Here is a 17,787-nt window from a genome sequence, read left to right as displayed (position 1 = left end):
ACAAATATATTATATATTATATCACCTGAAATTAATAATGATATATATGCAAAGAAGAATGACATCAAATATTCACTAGCAAGATAAATTGATGATTTAGGACCATTTGTTAACTCAAAACAACAACGATATCGTGTGTAAAAAGGTGAAATACAACCTTTGCTTCTGCTTTCGATCATCTCATAAGCACTGTTCTCGTTGCCTCCAGATATGCCTGTCCTAATACTGTACAAATACGAGCAAATTTAATAAATTGTTAGTTGTGTAATTTCTTACTAAGACACAACAAACGATACTGGAACCGTAACTGTACACAATGATTTTGGTATCAAGAGTAAAGGTTAAACCTAAATGTTCATAGTAGGCCTACTATCTCTTTGTTCTGCGGCAACTGAAAACTACTCCTCTTTTTATCAGAAAGCAAAATGCTGGGATTAACGGGTGATGTGTATTGTTCTTACCTTGCCTGCTTCTCAGATGTACTTGGCACTAAAAGCGAGGGAAAAGAACAGAAACAAAACGAAATTGTACAAAATCATACCTGATATAACGAAATTAAGCAGAAATAAATCAAATCAAATCAAACAGGTGCCGCATTGTATAAGTTCTATCTATTCTGAAATTTCTTCATTACTGTGATTAAATAACTTTCATTATTGTTTATTCTTGTTGTATTACTGTCTCATACGGTAATTACGGATAGGTCCTAATATGGGTCCTTCTCTACTCATTCGGCCTTCGAAGATGATTTTTTTGATGTAACTATGTTTGGGTAATTGTAATATTAACCATTATATTTCCATCTTCTATTTATGAACGTTTTTAGTCAGGATGAGTGAGAGAAAACGTGTTTGTACAAATATGCACACGCACGCACACACAAATAGTATTTTGGCGGTACGACACACCACATTATAATTGTCGTTGTTAGGACTGTTTTCTACTGATTTTCATCAACCTGTAGATTTTGCTTTTACAAAAACGTCCACGTGTGTGCCATGCACGAGGCAGGCCAAGAACCGTCACTATATACCCACATTTTTTGATTTTCTATGAAAAGAGTAAGAAATACATACAATAATGAAAATGATAGTATCATAATGATGATGGTGATGATGATGATAATGGTGATGATGATGATGATAATAATAATGATAATAATCATAATAATAATAATAATAATAATAATAATAATAATAATAATATTATTATTATTATTATATTATGATGATTATTATTATTATCATATTATGATTATTATTATTATTATTATCATTATCATCGTTATGATTATATAATCTGTACAATTATTAGTTCATAACAATGACCTACACCAACCTTGACTGGAAGCTTTGGTCTGTTTGTAGAACTGCAGAATATTTACTGCTACGGAAACAGCTAGCAGTACACCCATGATTGACACAGCGGCTATCATACCAGACGAGGGACAGTCACAAGGACAAGCGCCACCTAGATTAATAATAATAATAAATAAAATAATCATAATCATAATAATAATGACAATAATAATAATAAAAATAACAATAATGATGATGATGATAATGATGATGATAATAATAATAATAATAATAATAATAATAATAATAAATCATTTGTTAAGCGCAGAAACCATGTCGATATATTCTCCTGCGCTACAAGAGCTCTTAAATCCCTATGCTGCATAATGCTGCATGGGAAGTAAAAAAAGAAATAGGTCTATGCTAAAAGAAAGAAGTTTTCACTTTTGAAATAAAACTGTCTAAAGTCTGACATTTCCAAATGTCTAATAGTAATTTATTCCACAATCTAAGAGCTGCACAAGAAAATGATGGGTCACATAAGATAACTTTTGTTTTGATTTGGGTTATCTGCAATATCAATCTAGCACACTGCAAAAAGTCCGGTGTTAAATAGTGAACACCGAGCTGGTGTTAAATTTTCGGTGCTCATTTATGGTGTTAAATTAACACCTCCGGGTGTCATTTCCAAATTTTAAACTATTTTTGAAGAGTTTCTTAGTAACTGCACTTCTTGTTGATTTTTAATTTAAACAAGACGATCAAGAATTTTAAATTAAAATACTAGATTTTTGAAAAAATGTGAAAATAAATTTACACCAAAGTAACACCAGCTGGTGTGGTCTCTTATTGAAGCTGGACGGGTGTTAAACCATTGATATTAACACCAACAAATATCAAATCAACACCATGTGGTGTCATTTTTGAATTAACACCAGTACAGTGTCAAAATAACACCAGGTACAGTGTCAAATTAACACCACGAAGTGTCAGGTGAACACTTTTCAACACCATCACAGTGCATTTTCAACACCTGTGGGTGTGGTCCTTTATTGAAGTTTGATCGGTGTTAGATTTAACACCCGTGGTGTTAAATCTAACACCAATGTTTTGACAGTGCATTTGTACTACGGAGATTATGACCATGAGTCTGCGATTTAAAGTTCAATAATTCACTGATGTAACTAGGAGCCTAACCATTCAGAGCGTTATAAACCAGCATCAATATCTTGAAATCAATTCTTTGGCGGATGGGCAGCCAGTGCAATTCCCTTAAAAGTGGTGTAAGATGAGCAAATCTTGGGAGATTACAAATCAATCTTGCACATGAAATTGTGTTTTGAACCCGCAGGAACTTAACTATCTGTGAATCCGGTAGTCCAGTTCAGAGTGTTACAGTAGTCTAATTTGCATGTAACAAATGCATGGACTATATTCGTCATACTTTCCTGATCGAAATATTTACGAATGCTTCAAATCATATGTCATATAGTATGCTGATCTACATACACTAGTAACCTGAGATTCCATATATTCAAATGGGTATCAGAAAACACCCCAAGTTTCTCACAATATTGGATGGTTTTATAACAGTTTCAGCGAGTGATATGCAATGTGATTACAATTAAAATGACAAAAAATGATGATACTGTGTTACAATAATTATCAGTAACCCTGTTGATTTGAAAGGAAGTTCATACTCTGAAAAAATTGTGGCAAGTTCTGTAAGTTTATCATAATATTATGCTTGCTTAAGAGTTAAAATGTCTTCTTGGGAATATCAAAACAAGTGAGCAATAGAATATTTGCTTAGTACGCCTACTAAAGTGGTTTTGGCTAATGCACAATATTTGAACATTCAACAACCACGTAATATGTTCATAATACACACACACACAAACACACACACACACACACACACACACACACATATATATATATATATATATACATATATATATATATATATATATATATATATATATGTATATATATACACACACATTATGAACCTAAGGGGGGGGGGGGAGTTAAAGAGTCGGTGAACTTGTGTGAAAAAAAAAAACCGCACACATTTTAGGGATACAAAACGATGAGTCTGAGTTGGAAGATTTCGGCCAGGAATTTAAGCAGCATCTTTGCCCTCTCGCTAATTCAAGGACTGTACAGTGTTGAAGAGAGTTGGCTTATTGGAACGTTAAACAGGCTAGTGTCTGCAGTGTTCCGTTTGCGTTATGTTATTCTTTGATATTGTATTATTTCATCTAAACAAGTGCGTCTGTTGAGAGTTGTTCTGAAGTTGCGATGTTCATGATGGTGTTCTGCTACTTGGTCACAATTAGTGATGACAACAACATCGATGTCTGTATATATCGCCCCTTTCTACTCCGATGTTACCATTAGTACTTATCTCATTCTGAATTTAGATTACATCTGTGGTCCTGCATATAGGCAAAGCAACTACACGATGGGGTTATAGTCCAAGGTTTGTGCATGGTGATATCATGAGTCAGTCATGCATCTTGTTTGCTTCAGACCCCGAGTCGACAAAGGCCACTCACTCCAACGAAACGCCCCGTTTAGTCTCCAATTCAGTAAAAATGAACGTTTACACGGTAAGCATGTGATGATCTCATTGCTGAAAGCTGTATTATCCTCGCGTTCACGAATGCTTTCCAAACCTCTCGAATATCATTTCCCACGCGGACTTTATACTTGGTGTAAAAACGCATGCCACATGAATCATATGCTTCGTCGAGATGTGATCGCTGTACAAAAAATATCGAACGTGTTGTAATTTTGAAGAGAGAACTTCCGGATGGCAGAAAGTGCACATCATTGTGTCAAATGCTTTCTACCTCCTTCTGCGACATGATGGTGATACTTTGAGTTGTAATTGGTATACACCACGAGGAATTTCCTTATGGCTAATGTTGAACAAGCATTTTCGCAATAATCTCTTCCTTATCGAAACATCCCGGGTGTCCGCTATAAATTTATGCACATTAGAGATGAAAGCGTGATGATAATATTTTACAACCACCATTAACGCTGTTGCTATGAATGCACACAAGCTTCCACTCTGAAAAATGATGACAAATTCCATAAGTTCACAGAAGTTATGCTTGTCTTACAGTTGTTAGTCTTGCACCAGCAAAGTTACATTGTAACTATTTTATCCTTTCATTTTGTCGCATAGTCTCTGTAATAAAAGTGCAATAAAAAAATCTTGAGCTCATAGTTATTTTGTCTTTCCAAAGATATTGTAATGGACTTGGGGATAAGATCAAAACAAGCACTAAATATTTGCGTAATTATAATTTTATAGTGACTTGATGGTGTATATACCTATGAGCCTCATTCTTCTTATGATTAAACATTCGAAGTCCAACACGTGGAAAATTCCAAGATGACTATATAAATTTATTTATTCATTTGTTTTTTCATCTAAAGGGGAGGACATGTATGTACTCACCACACACACACACACACACACACACACAAGAAACGACGCACACATTTTAGATTTAAAAAACACAAAAAACAAGAGAGTCTGATTTGAAAGACCTCGGTCAGCAGCACCCTTGCCTCTCCCAAATTCCAGGATTGTACAGTGGTGATCAGAGAGGTGGTTTGTTTGAATATGAAACATAGAAATGACTGGATTATCTGTTTGCTTTACAGCACTCCTTAATGTTCTTTTTTTTCCATCTAAACAAGTGCGTCAGGCGAGAATTAAAGTAGGGCTGTTCACAATGGTGGTGTTGTACTAGGTCACAATAGTGATGGCAACACCATAGAAAGAATGTATTTATAACGAACATGGCATTGTCTGCAAAGTGCCCCTTTCTACTCTGTTGTTACTATTAACGCTTATTTAAAATAACACTGCTTTAGTACTCAGTTTACATTACTTGTGGTACTGTGTAGATAAAGGCAACTACCTCAGTGTGGTTAAAGTCCAAGTTTCTGCAAAGTGACATTGTGGGCCAGTCATGCATATCGTTTGCTTTAGAAGTCTATATAAAGGCAATTTGATACAGCATCATGCACAGTGTCGTAACCCATTCAGATCTAAAAGTTTACTCAATGAGCTCATGATCTATTACCGAATGTTGTACTATTCTCGCGTTCACACATGCTTTTCAAACCGACAGAGAAGCAACTTCCAAAGTAGATTATGTTACATGAACTGCAATCCGTAATGTCTTTTAGTACTATTTAAACATATTTATGTAGTCTCGTTCTATACCTCGTTCTGTTTTGTTTGCTTTGCTTCATGTGGTGTTGTTTGTTTTGTTTTGTTTTGTCCTCTGTCTTAGTATGTTTTATTCTCTCCATGTTCCCTTGATGTTATTTGTAATTTTTGTTAATTTCAATATTTTGTGCTTGTTTTAATATGTTTCATTCTCTCTGTGCTCCTTTTATCATTTGGTATTATAATGTTTAAATTGCAATATGTGTATGATTTGTTTTCAAGGGTACATTCTATTTTAAGAAGCCTGTGGCTTTCTCAGAACTGTACCTGCTACATTTTGTAAACATTTTATATAGAAACGATTTTTATTACTGAATAAATGTATGAATTGAATGAATGAATGTATATACCCGATGTTAAAACACATTCGATCTGAATTGTATTTAGCATCGTCGAGATAAACGTGGTCCCTGAGTTAGCTGTCGAACTTCAGGCAATTTTGAAAGCACTTCCTGATAGCAGGAGGTGTACACTATGCCAATTGATTATCACTTCAAACGAAAATAAATGTTATTATAGTGTCACTTAAGTTTGCCTTGCTGTAATTTGTACCCCGCGAGAGATTTTCTTGTGGTTAAGGTTTAGCTTCCGTTTAAGCTATAATCTCTTCCTGTCCAAAATATCGTTGGTGTACGCTACAAAATGAAAGCACCTCACAGATGAAGATGTGACATTATAATGATTATTTGTGAAGAGTTAGCGCGCGGTCTTAGGACAGAACAAAATCTAAAGTCTATCTAATATTTGAATAGCATCCATATCACCAGTCTATGCATTTTGCAATGACATTTCTTGTTATTTCCTAAAACCTATAAAAAAAATAGTCATTCGTCTTGAATATTAAATCTTTTTAATGGGTCATCCCAAAGTATGCCTTGGATTATCGCATCTATAGAACAGAAAGCCCTTTTTTATGAATACGGTGCAGGCATTCATCCGTTTGAATAAACATGCACGGTTATATGTTATTCCTGCTTGGTTGTAACGCACATTGTTATAACAAGAGAAAACTGCTGAAACGAGGACTTTATGTTACAATGGGAGTCGCCTGTATTAAGTGTGGAAAGAGTGTTCGTTGTTGATATCGACGACGCTAAAATCTTACAGGTAGGCCTATCTGATATCACATGATGATAGTGATACAAATATTTTGTGGTTGCAGCTGATATGTTCTTCACTTATTATCCCTTTAACTGGTAAGAACAGATTGGGTAGAATATATTGCTATAGGGAAAGAAAAGGGGAATCCCCCAAACAAGACAACAATACACTCCCCGTGAAAAAGCAAACAAATACCAGTAAGATCACGGTCTGTGTACCCGTATAGTGTTAATGGCGCCAATACTCGCTGTGCACAGTCTAAAAAAAAAAAAAAAAAAAAAAATCATTAGCGTACATTTGAGCTTGATATCTGTATGCTACGTGAGTGTAAAAAATTGAACATCAAAAATAGGGAAATAATTGAACGTGGATTACTAATGATAAAACGAATGTTGTTAAATTACAGGATTGCTCGAATTATTTTCACTTTTTTCCTCAAATTTGATCTTCAGAGACTACCAACGTCACAATGACTGGACAAGAATGAGCAAAATGAGCTAAAGACACTGGAGTCTTCGTTTCTTCACCGAAGATCGGTTTAATTTTAGCACCTGCAGCTCATGACGATTGATGACTGGAATTTACATGAAAACTGCAGGTTAAAGGTATGGTATTTGTGAAGGTGAGTATTGGCCTTTTCACTTTTGTGAGAAACCAATTAAAGACTTATGAAATAATACAAAGCATACCATTCTAAGAGGAATTCAAGGTTTGTTAGATGGGTTTTGGAATGGCTTAGACATCCAAAAAAAAAAGTAAAACAAAGCGATCCTAATGTAAGATGGATCCCGCCTTTTATTAAGAATGCTCTGTTTTTGGATATCTCAGCCATTTCAAAACCAATTCCGTAATAAACCTTGAATCCCTCTTGGAATTGGATGCTCTTTCATATTTCATAACAAGTTTCTCATTATCTCAACAACAACAACAACAACAACAACAAGAAAAGATGTAAGAAACTTGAAGTTAGGTCTCAACAAAAATCATACGATCCCTTTAACGCGCATGATATCTACCCTCTTGTTATTTTGCATTCACAAAAAAGTTTAGTTATAATGCCATCAAGATTTCATCTTCTGCCAAATTCATATAACTGCTTTAGATATTCATCTGGACTCTTTCTTCGCAGTTGTACGGTTGTATCTCACAAAAAGAAGAAGGTAAAGGCAAACGTAACATGATATCTACTATAAAGTCTAATTTATAACCGATGATCTCGGAAAAAAAAATCAGTATTGACAATGAATATCACATCAATATTTAAATTATGGGTTTGAATTCAATAATAATACGATTCTTTGATCGATATGAGGTTGTATACAAAAGCATGCCATCACCAACCACAACACATATTTCAAGAGCATGGTTGCAAGTAGTCTGGATTCAAGGCATTTATCTGATCAGCAAATAGGTCATGACGACAATTATGACTTTCTCTCTCTCTGTTTCGAGTTTGAAGAGCGCTACACATCAAAACCGTCGAAAATGGCTGCACATTGCAGTGTGATTTGGCAAAGTACCATTCGTTGCATTTTACATGGGCATACGTATATAGATTAAGCATAGACGCCAATGAACAATCACAAAACAAGTGCTATATTATTATTGAACGAGTCCACTATCAGCTCAGAGAATGATTTTATGACTATGATAGAAGCCAACAGTTTGCACACTACTACCTGTTGGAGATTCCGAAGACAACGGAACCGACGTTACTCCATTTGAGGTCGGTTTAACTGTCGTACCAGCTAAGTAAACTGGTGAATTAAAAAAAAAACACACACATAGTATGTCTTTTTTATGATTGCATAACAGCATGACATCACCAAACAAAAGGCGTATTTCAAGAGCATGGTTGCAATTAGTCTGGATTCAAGGCATTTATCTGATCAGCTATAATGCCATGACGAAAAACATGACTTTCTCTCTTTGTTTCGAGTTTGAAGAGCGCTACACGTGAAACCCGTCGTAAATGACTTCTCATTACAATTTGATTTGGCAAAGTACCATTCCTCGCATTTTACATTACGTATAAAGATTAAGCATATCATAAACGTCAATGGACAGTTACAAAAACAAATGCTGTATCATTAGATAACCGATTTCATTATCACCTCTGAGTATGCTTCTAAGTACTTTATGGTCACTACGGAATCTAAGACAAATAATGAAGGCCAACAGCTGGCACACTCCTACCTATTGGAGATTTCGTCGACATCGGAACCGACAATACTCCATTTGAGGTCGGTTTGACTGTCGTACCAGCTGAATAAAACACAAACACACGGCAACGACAGTTTAATGTTCCATGAACGATATTGGTTTTATGCTAAATGTTGATATTTCCTTTTGTATAATACACTTAAATACACTCAAATAAATGAATAAATAGATAAATAAATAAATTCAGTCCCAAATACCGCAAATAAAAATAATTCAGTAGCTAAATTTTGTTACTTTGTCTGTCAAAATACTCTACGAAAATAACAGCGTCACAGGCATTACACTTGTTGCTTCAAAATGGTGTTTTAATTGTTTTCTATGTTTGACGGAATAATTTTTCATTATGTTAGGCCTATCTTTCTCTTATATTCTATGCACTCAACATAATCTTTTGTACGTTCTTATTTTCTCAAACTCTTGCGCTTCAGTTATAATAATGGCCGCAATGTACTTACTGCCTGGAACAAAATTTCTTGTAGCTGTGGTGTTTCCAAGATAGTTTCCACTCACACAGAGATACTCCGTATCAAAATCGGGTGTTGCCCTAGTGAAAACTGAAGCTGTTGAGACTGGAGATGGGTTGTCAGTGACGTTTTCATAGATATAGAACATTGTGACAAATGGGTTTGGTTGGTGAGCTGACGGGATGGTGCAGGTCACAGTGAGCATCGTTGTAGCTGTGTCCTCACTGAAGTCAACTGTCATGATACCACCATCAGGCGGGACTACAAGGCAACAGTATTTTGTCTATCAATTTCTGTGACATGTTTTCATCATGGTCAATCTATTCTCTAACATGTTTTTTCTATCACAACCATCATTATTTAAGTTCTTTTATTGCTTGTTTCCTGTTTGTGAATATTATTTGCTTCCAATACCATTATTGATAGTAGAACACAATAGTTAAAGAGGGATTGCAAGTTCAAATGAGACTTCAAACTGGTTTAATCTGTGGAAAAATGAACTCTCTATAGATCTAGTTTAAAATATTTGATTTCCATTGTATATACCTATATTTCATGACTTTGAAGATATATGTAATTATGAGGAAAAAAAATAACGGTTTCAGAGAGCGATTCCTCGCCAAAATCGGAAAACGGCTCTCGATCTAATTTATGATGATAATAGGCAGAGACGTCAAAAGTAGGAAACAGCACCGCTGGCCCGCATCGACCGAGTTAATGTGTATACACTATCCATGAGAATCGCACGTGAATGATGCAACTACTTGGAGGATCGTTTTTTTTTTTTTTTTGGGGGGGGGGGGCAAACATTAGCAGTTTTAGTTGTGATATGTTCTGATTTCTACAGTACTTTTAGGAAATTCTAGTCTTCAAAAGGGACCACAATACCAGTTTCATAAAATAACTTGATGTTAAAGGGTATGGCTAGTAACTGATCAGTGGGAATCAATGGGAATGGTGGGGGATGATTGTTCCAATCCTTGTAGGATTCATTTACGAGCACATTATGTATCTATTGTTGTGTGAAAATTATTTGCTTTAGAATGGTCTCATATTCAAGTAATGTACAGTTTAATGGTTCCAGGCTAGCATGCCTGTACAGTGACGGGGCATTAAACTACGAATCGTTACCCGAATGCAGAGCAGAATACAGGCGAGTCAGCCGAATAGGCCAGAATACGGCCGAATAGCAGCCGAGTAGGTCGAATGAGCGGCCAGAATAACCCGAATAGCCTCGCGAATATAACTTGATTGACTATACGTGTGCAGGGAGGCCTCTTCTTCTGGCCACTATTCGGATTGGCATTTGACTTTTTTTTTTTTTTCGGGATGCCCAAAATTGAATCTGGTCATTTCCTATTCGGAACTTATTCTGGGAACTCCATGAATCAAATACGAATAGGTTCCGAATCCATCTGATTTAGGCCATATTCGGGCAGAATTGGTCAGAATTTATTCGGGAGAATTCGGTTCTGGTGTAACCCTGGCTTACGCGTCCTAAGGATCGCGGCGCACAACTGATAGCAGCTGATATGAACGTCGTTGTGTGTAGCGTAGGCCTATAGGCGCAGTGGAGGTGTGACACACAGCTTTTTGTTTTTCCTTTGAGATATGTGCTCCTCTGAAACCGAAAAGAAAACCCCAGTCACAAAGACATGCCGGATCACCCCGGATCTGATCCGGGGTGATCTGGGGAGAGATCCATGTTGACGCCTTAGGCATCTTTGGACATCCGGGAGGCCAACGCGGCAGCTTTTGGAGGTCAAAAACATCCGGCGTCATTCGGGGACTGCCGTGTTGGCAGAGCAATCCGGGGGTGATCCGGCATGTCTATGTGACTTGGTCTTTACGTTCTTGTTGAAGAGTCGGCCTCAGGCTCAGCTGCAGTTGAGCATGAGGCTGCATCACAGGGCGTACCGCAGCACTCCACTATCTATCGGCCTACTCGTTCCAGATAGTAGCAGAACCGGGCTTGCTAATGAAAAGAGTTCGTTGTGTAGAATATGCTATTGTTGGTGCTTTAATTTATTTTGATTGTTACTGAAAATAGTTTTAACTCAAATTGACAAGGGAAACCCATTTTCTTTTATGGTCACAGATTTATCAATACGTTGTTCATTCATCTTTGAAGTGTTCCGAGCATACCAAAGAATGTTTGGCCACACACAGATATTTCATTCCGCACGAAACGTACTCGGCCACGCGTCATGTTCGTCGGTTTGCACTGTCAAGAGGGGGAAAAAGTCAGAACGCGTCTTTTCGAAAACTATAATTCCCTAAACCTACTATAGAAACCGGAACATATAGCACTAAAACTGCATTAATTTGCCAAATAATAATCATCCCAGTAACATCTTTCAAGTGCAATTTCGCACAGATAGTGTATACACATTTCACTCGGTCGATGCGTGCCAGCTGGGTTTTTTTCTAGTGTTATTCGTCTCTGCTTAAAATTACATCGGAAGCCGTTTTCCGATTTTGGCGAGGAAGCACTCTCTGAAACTGATATCTTTTTCTTGTTATTTCTTCATAATTATGTATATATGCGACCCTGCATCAAAAAACCAACAAAAAGTTGCCAGACATGGATTTTTAGTTCAGAACAGAATCTGAAAGAGCAGACTTTAAGCTTTAAAATGATGTATAACTCAATTCAAATTGACTCTCCTAACCTATCATAAAATTGGAAAGAAAGCACACACTCCAGAAAAGTGTGAACTGAGAAAAGAGGCTCTGAAGTCCAGGGTTTATTCAAACGCCTAATCTTTACCAAGCCGCGCTAGCTGTGCTATGACTGGGAAAAAAGGAAGGATGTATATACCACAGGAGCAACAACAATGAAGGGATTATCAGCGTATGTTGTTCAGCATAATCTGGTAAATTAACAATTTTGATCAGGTAAATTAGTTGATTATTTTGGTTAATCTCAATTCAAAATTAAGCATGCTTTATAAATGCATTTTGATCATGTTGAATAAACATTTTGAAAGCATTCCCGTCATTCTTTCTAAAATTATCAGAGTTGAAAGTGAAGAGTATGGACAGGGTTTGTAAGAAATGAAAATCAAGGGGACTCTATACACGCTATATAGGCAATGATATGACACACCTAGTCACAATGTTCTACAAAAGGGGTGTTTGAGAAAAACGACCAAATACACAATTTCCTATCCGTTTTCATGATCCCAAACTTTAGCATTATGTAAAAAACTTTTACATAAAATGTGAAACTCAAGATTCGCTAGGTTAACCCATTTCACCTATTTCCAGTCCTCGCACAAAATCAGTGCGTGCGACTTTTTGTTGATTTTGTGATGCACGGTCACATAACCGTGAAAGACGAATGTTTTACGCCAAATCAGGAAAGTTAATCTTTCATAAATTGAAACATTTTGAAATTTCAAATAAATTTGCAATACCTCTTTAACAACTTAGATTTGTCCAGTCAAAGTATTGTTTACACCACCCTGTATTCTTAAAGCATGACATTCAGCTATGACAAAGAATATCTAATTGCTTTTCGACATATCAAACGTTTTTTTTTGTGTTTTTTTTTTTGGCGTGAAGTATGACTGCAAAGCTAATGTGAGAGTATGGATTGAGGGGGGAGTGGCAATTGCAAAACATTACAGCGCAACCATCGCATAAATTGTTTTCCTTAGAGTGAGAAGTAAAAGCAAAAAAAAAAAAAAAAAAAAAGAGAATGGAACAGAAATTAAGAAAAATATTTTTGTTAGAACATTGATGTCACGTTTGGACTTACAGTGAACATTGAGAGAAGCGATGCTGTCTTGCTGGTTAAGTCTCACCAATTGATGTCCAGTGGTTTCACATCGTAGAGATTGCCTGTAATTGTCCTTTGTTGGCACGAAGGTAAACGTACTTGTTGTATCAGTCAGTTCTGAATTAATAGCATTTGGGGCGTTTGTTGTTACTATCCCAGTAGTCTGTGGTATATTACCAAGATACCAGTTGATGTCTACTTCTGGTCGGCTTCCATCAGCTGTGCAATCTGCCTCGTATGTTTCTCCAGCGATCGGAGTAGAATTCAACGTTAATGATACAGTAGGTGCCACTGTTTAAGAGTTGAAACACACACAAATATTAGAAGCAAACACAAGTTGACACATACAAGTACAAACACATGTCATACACTCACACACACACACACACACACACACACACTCACACATACTAATAAAGTCTAATAAACAATAACCAAAAGAAAAAAAAATGCCCTTTACTTGCTATTAAAGTGTGTATCCTTAGCAGGTTAACTTTCTTATCTTTTTGTTTCGTATACAACACAAGTCGATGTGATATCTTTGGGCATAATGCGGTTGTTTCCTATTAAAACAATGTGAGAATTGAGAAAAGTGTGTTGTGAAAGCAAAAATATCCAACTAATTTCGGCGTGAATGCCGAGTACTGAGTACTTTTTCTTCATGATTTGATCTGAAACCTTGGATGGCGTCATTATTCTGCCCCAATTGCTGACCGTTGCTGACGGTGCAGTAAAGGATAATCATATCATCTTTGGACCAATTGATTCGGGTCATTTCTTGGAGATTCTGTTTTTTTTTTTTTTTTCGGCTCAGCCATCAGCGTCAGGTATAAATTAGTGTGGCAAATGTATACTCTTACTAATATTGGGTAAATTTAGTTGGGTAATTGTTGGTTGGTAAAAAAAAAAAATCATTCTGGGCAATTATCGCACAAATGAGCTTTTAGGTGATTAAACCAATATTGGGTAATTATTCTTACTTAAATATTGGGCGAATATTTACCAACAGAATTGATAATGGAGAGTTGGGTACTTTTTGCCCCGCTGTTGTGTAAAGTGACGCATTCCCTTGGCGTGTTGGGTAAGTTTTTTTTTTGGCAACTGATACTTGGGTAGAAATTCGCCTTATATAACATACCAACATTATTTTGCACATTAAGCCTGGGTATTTCTTACCGGTACTTGCCTAATTTTGTTACATTCCTTTCTAAGTTGGTAAATTTTTATGGACAAGTAAAAGAGTCTATATGAAGGGGACGCGTGTATGTGTGTATGTAAGTAACTGTCTGTGTGTTTGTTTGTGTGTGTGTGTGTGTGTGTGGTATAGGCCTAGGTATGGAAGGATGGCCAAACCTTACGATTTTGTAGGGGGTACCAAGAATCACTATAGGGTGTTCTTTGTTATAGGAATGGGGGGGGGGGGGGGGGGGGATAACACCCCCCCCACACACACACACGCAGACACGGTATTGTCTATATATATATATATATATATATATATATATATGTATATGTATATATATATATATATATGTACATTATAATATACAAGATATTATAATTACATATTATAATTAATATATATGTAAGCAATAGCTACATTGCGGGAGTATTTGTCTGTTGAAGCAGACTACAGGATACCCTTATAATATTGGTTGTTTATGTTTTGTGTGTGTGTGTGTGTGTGTGTAGGTGCGTGTGTGTGTCGGTTTGTGTGCAAATAGTGAGATGACACTATTTGAAACCCACATACCTGACTGGACTTGCCTACCACTTCATTCCAGTAACTAAAATATTGAAATTTTGATACCAGTTGGTTTCTGTTGGTTTCTACTGTTTTTTTTTTTCTGCTCATGAATATTTTTGTTTTGTTTGATAGATACTTTATTTTCTGCAAATCAATATACAAAAGTTACATATAATCATGAAGATGCAGGAAACATACAAAGTAAATTCAACGCAGAGTGGTTTGACTTGCATAAACCACGATATATATAAGTACATAATCATGAACATGTAGGAAATATATAAAATAAATTTAACACAGTCGTTTGACTTGCATAAACAACGATATGAAAGAAAATTAATGATATAATGATACAGTATGCATGTCTATGCAGCAGTGACAAGAAAAACATTTGTAGTTAAGAAACGATTATGCAGAGGGCCGCCATTATAAGCATTGCTTGAAAAGATGGCCGGCCCGAGGAAAAGATAGGGACGTACTAGATTCGTAACAATACAAATTCTGCTGCGAAGATAGCAGGGGAAAATAAACTCTGGTGTGTGATTGGTGATGGTGGTGGTGGTGAATGTGCGTGCAGGTGCTTGAAGGTGCACAAGGGCAGATAGGCTGGAATTTAGAATAATAGAATAGGTTTGCTGGAAGAGGGGACAATATGCGCTGTTGCTATCGGGAGACCAACATTAGTCATATGAATTATTTGTTTTTAGTTCGTGTTTGAAGTAAACTGTAATAAAATGTGCTTCTTTACGTTTGCTTTGAATGAAAACAAGGAGGCACACTATTTCAACTCCTCAGGAAGAGTGTTCCATGTATCGGGACTTTCATGTCTAATCGACTTTTGAGCAAGTAAAAGCTTCGGATTACTTAAATGAAAATCATGGGAACGACGGGTAGGGTATGAGTGAATAATATGGTCATTGGTTCCTAGGGTATTAAGAAAAAAATGGTAATAAATTTCGACTGTGTTTGTACATAAATATGGCAGTTAGGTATAGATGTATATCATAGGCTTTCAAAGTTCTTAGGCGATAAAATATGGGATCAGTGTGAGCCCCCCCCCCCCAAAAAAAAAAAAAAAAATATGTATGTGTGCATATACGAAGAGCCTTTTTCTGGAGAAGAACAATTGTGTTCAATTTAGTTTTGGTACAGTTGCCCCATACGATATTGCAGTACATTACATATGGTAAAAATAAAGCGTTATATAACAGAATTAAAGTTTCACCATTAATTATTTCATTCTTCTTAAAACACCAGTTGCTTTAGATATTGCTCTTGTAATATTCTCAGTTATGATTATTCCAAGTTAGATTGCTATCTAGGGTCACTCCTAGGAACTTGGTTGAATGTTTCTCAGCAATGTTTGTATCATCAATGAAAATGTGACCCGCTACAACAAAATGATCCTAAAGTCGGGGGAGGTCGATTATTCGAAAATTGCATGATATAATCCCCTAATCTTTCTGCTTTAAATTGATATATAACACATTTTATAAAGATAATCGGCTGCGGAGATATCGATGTTTAAAAGAGAGCATGTCGAGACGTCTGGAAAATCACTGTTTCGAGAAAAGCGCCCTAAAAGTCTTCCTTTCGACGCAATCGCGATCAAGGGACACGCAAGTCAGTTTTCACCTCTGGACAATAGAAGGTAAGCCCTAGCAACCCCCGAAGAGCTCATTCAAGCACATCAGCGTCGGCGGTCTCCTCACCAACCAATCAGTGACCAGGATGTGAGAAGCATAGCGCACCCCGCCCGCACGCACCAGTCGACTGGGCAGTGTGCGAGCTTCACGCTTCGGTTAGCAGCAAGCAGCAAACTGACCAATGAGATCACTCTGGTCGTTGTTAGGGGCGGAACCTATCTGTGGCGCTCAATCCAAATTTTCGAACCAGTTTCTGCTTAGTTGAAACGCCAAAAAACATGGCTCAGAAAAACGCTATTTTTTGGTCTTTCCTTTGATCATTTTTCTTCAAAATTTCGACAGATGATAGAAGACATGTTAGACTCCAATGATATATCAAAATCAGAAAATCGTACGTTTTGACCAATTTTAATGCTCTGACTTCAAACTCGATTTTCACGGCTTCGACCGTGCGCGACTTTAGGACCTTTTTGTTGTAGCGGGTCACAAATACTTTGAGGAAGGGTGGCTTGGGATTGAAACGTATGAAAGTGTATAAAACATGTCTTATCAATATTCAGTGAAAACTTATTACTTCTAAACCATTTCGAGATGTTGCTTAATTCCGTATTTAGTGTATCAACCAGTGTTACAATATCCTTGTGGGAATAAAAAACATTGGTGTCGTCTGCAAATAAGATGAAATTTAAATGAGGAGAGGAGTTGATAATATCATTAATATAAATCAAAAAGAGTAGGGGCCCGAAGATAGATCCCTGAGGGACACCGCATGACACGTTAGAATATGTTGAGCGAGTGTATTTAAATGCAACATATTGTTTTCGATGACTTAGATAACTTCTGAATCACGACAGAGTAATCCCTCTCACACCATAATTATGTAATTTCTCAAGTAAAATGTTTTTTTTATTGAATTGAAAAGGTTTATTGATATCAACATCGTCGCAGCCAAAGGCCGAATTGTGATGCTTTACAGCAAATGATATAAAAGAATACATAAAAAAAGCTCAAAAGAGGAATGCATGTACAAAAAGATGAACTATACACATGAATATCCATAACAAACTTAAATAAAGTGCACGACTTATTCTATGAAATATAAAATATTACAGTTGAAAAAAGAATCGCGAGATTAATATTGCACAATATTATCGTGATATACATCTTTTTTGTTATCTTACTTCCCATTTCTCTCTCTCTCTCTTTCTGTCATGATCAATAGTGTCAAACGCTTTACTAAGATCCATAAAGACTCAAATTATATGC

The 17,787-nt window shown here is 36.3% G+C and overlaps 1 protein-coding gene and 1 long non-coding RNA gene across 3 annotated transcripts in view; both read right to left on the bottom strand.

The window, feature by feature from the left end:
* Nucleotides 1-9,536, bottom strand: part of LOC139711399 (uncharacterized) — a 274,375-nt gene extending 264,839 nt beyond the window's left edge. For both annotated transcript variants that reach the window (XM_071623284.1, XM_071623285.1), the window contains exon 1: nucleotides 9,336-9,536. In XM_071623284.1, the coding sequence (XP_071479385.1) occupies nucleotides 9,336-9,492 (157 nt within the window). In that variant the 5' untranslated portion in view covers nucleotides 9,493-9,536. The remainder of the gene's footprint in view (nucleotides 1-9,335) is intronic.
* LOC139711398 (uncharacterized) lies at nucleotides 158-1,466 on the bottom strand. Its single transcript, XR_011709521.1, has 3 exons — nucleotides 1,339-1,466; nucleotides 462-489; nucleotides 158-219 (listed from the first exon to the last, which is right to left on the bottom strand). It is a non-coding gene; the product is annotated as an uncharacterized lncRNA (long non-coding RNA).
* Nucleotides 9,537-17,787: the final 8,251 nt, after the last annotated feature.

The sequence above is a fragment of the Diadema antillarum genome, unplaced genomic scaffold, assembly GCF_040938485.1.
Source record: "Diadema antillarum isolate AM-2024a unplaced genomic scaffold, OU_Dant_1.0 seq00001654_RagTag, whole genome shotgun sequence".
Lineage (NCBI taxonomy): Eukaryota > Metazoa > Echinodermata > Echinoidea > Diadematoida > Diadematidae > Diadema > Diadema antillarum.
Note: the sequence above shows the minus strand (reverse complement) of the source record. Positions and strands in the feature narration are given on the sequence as shown.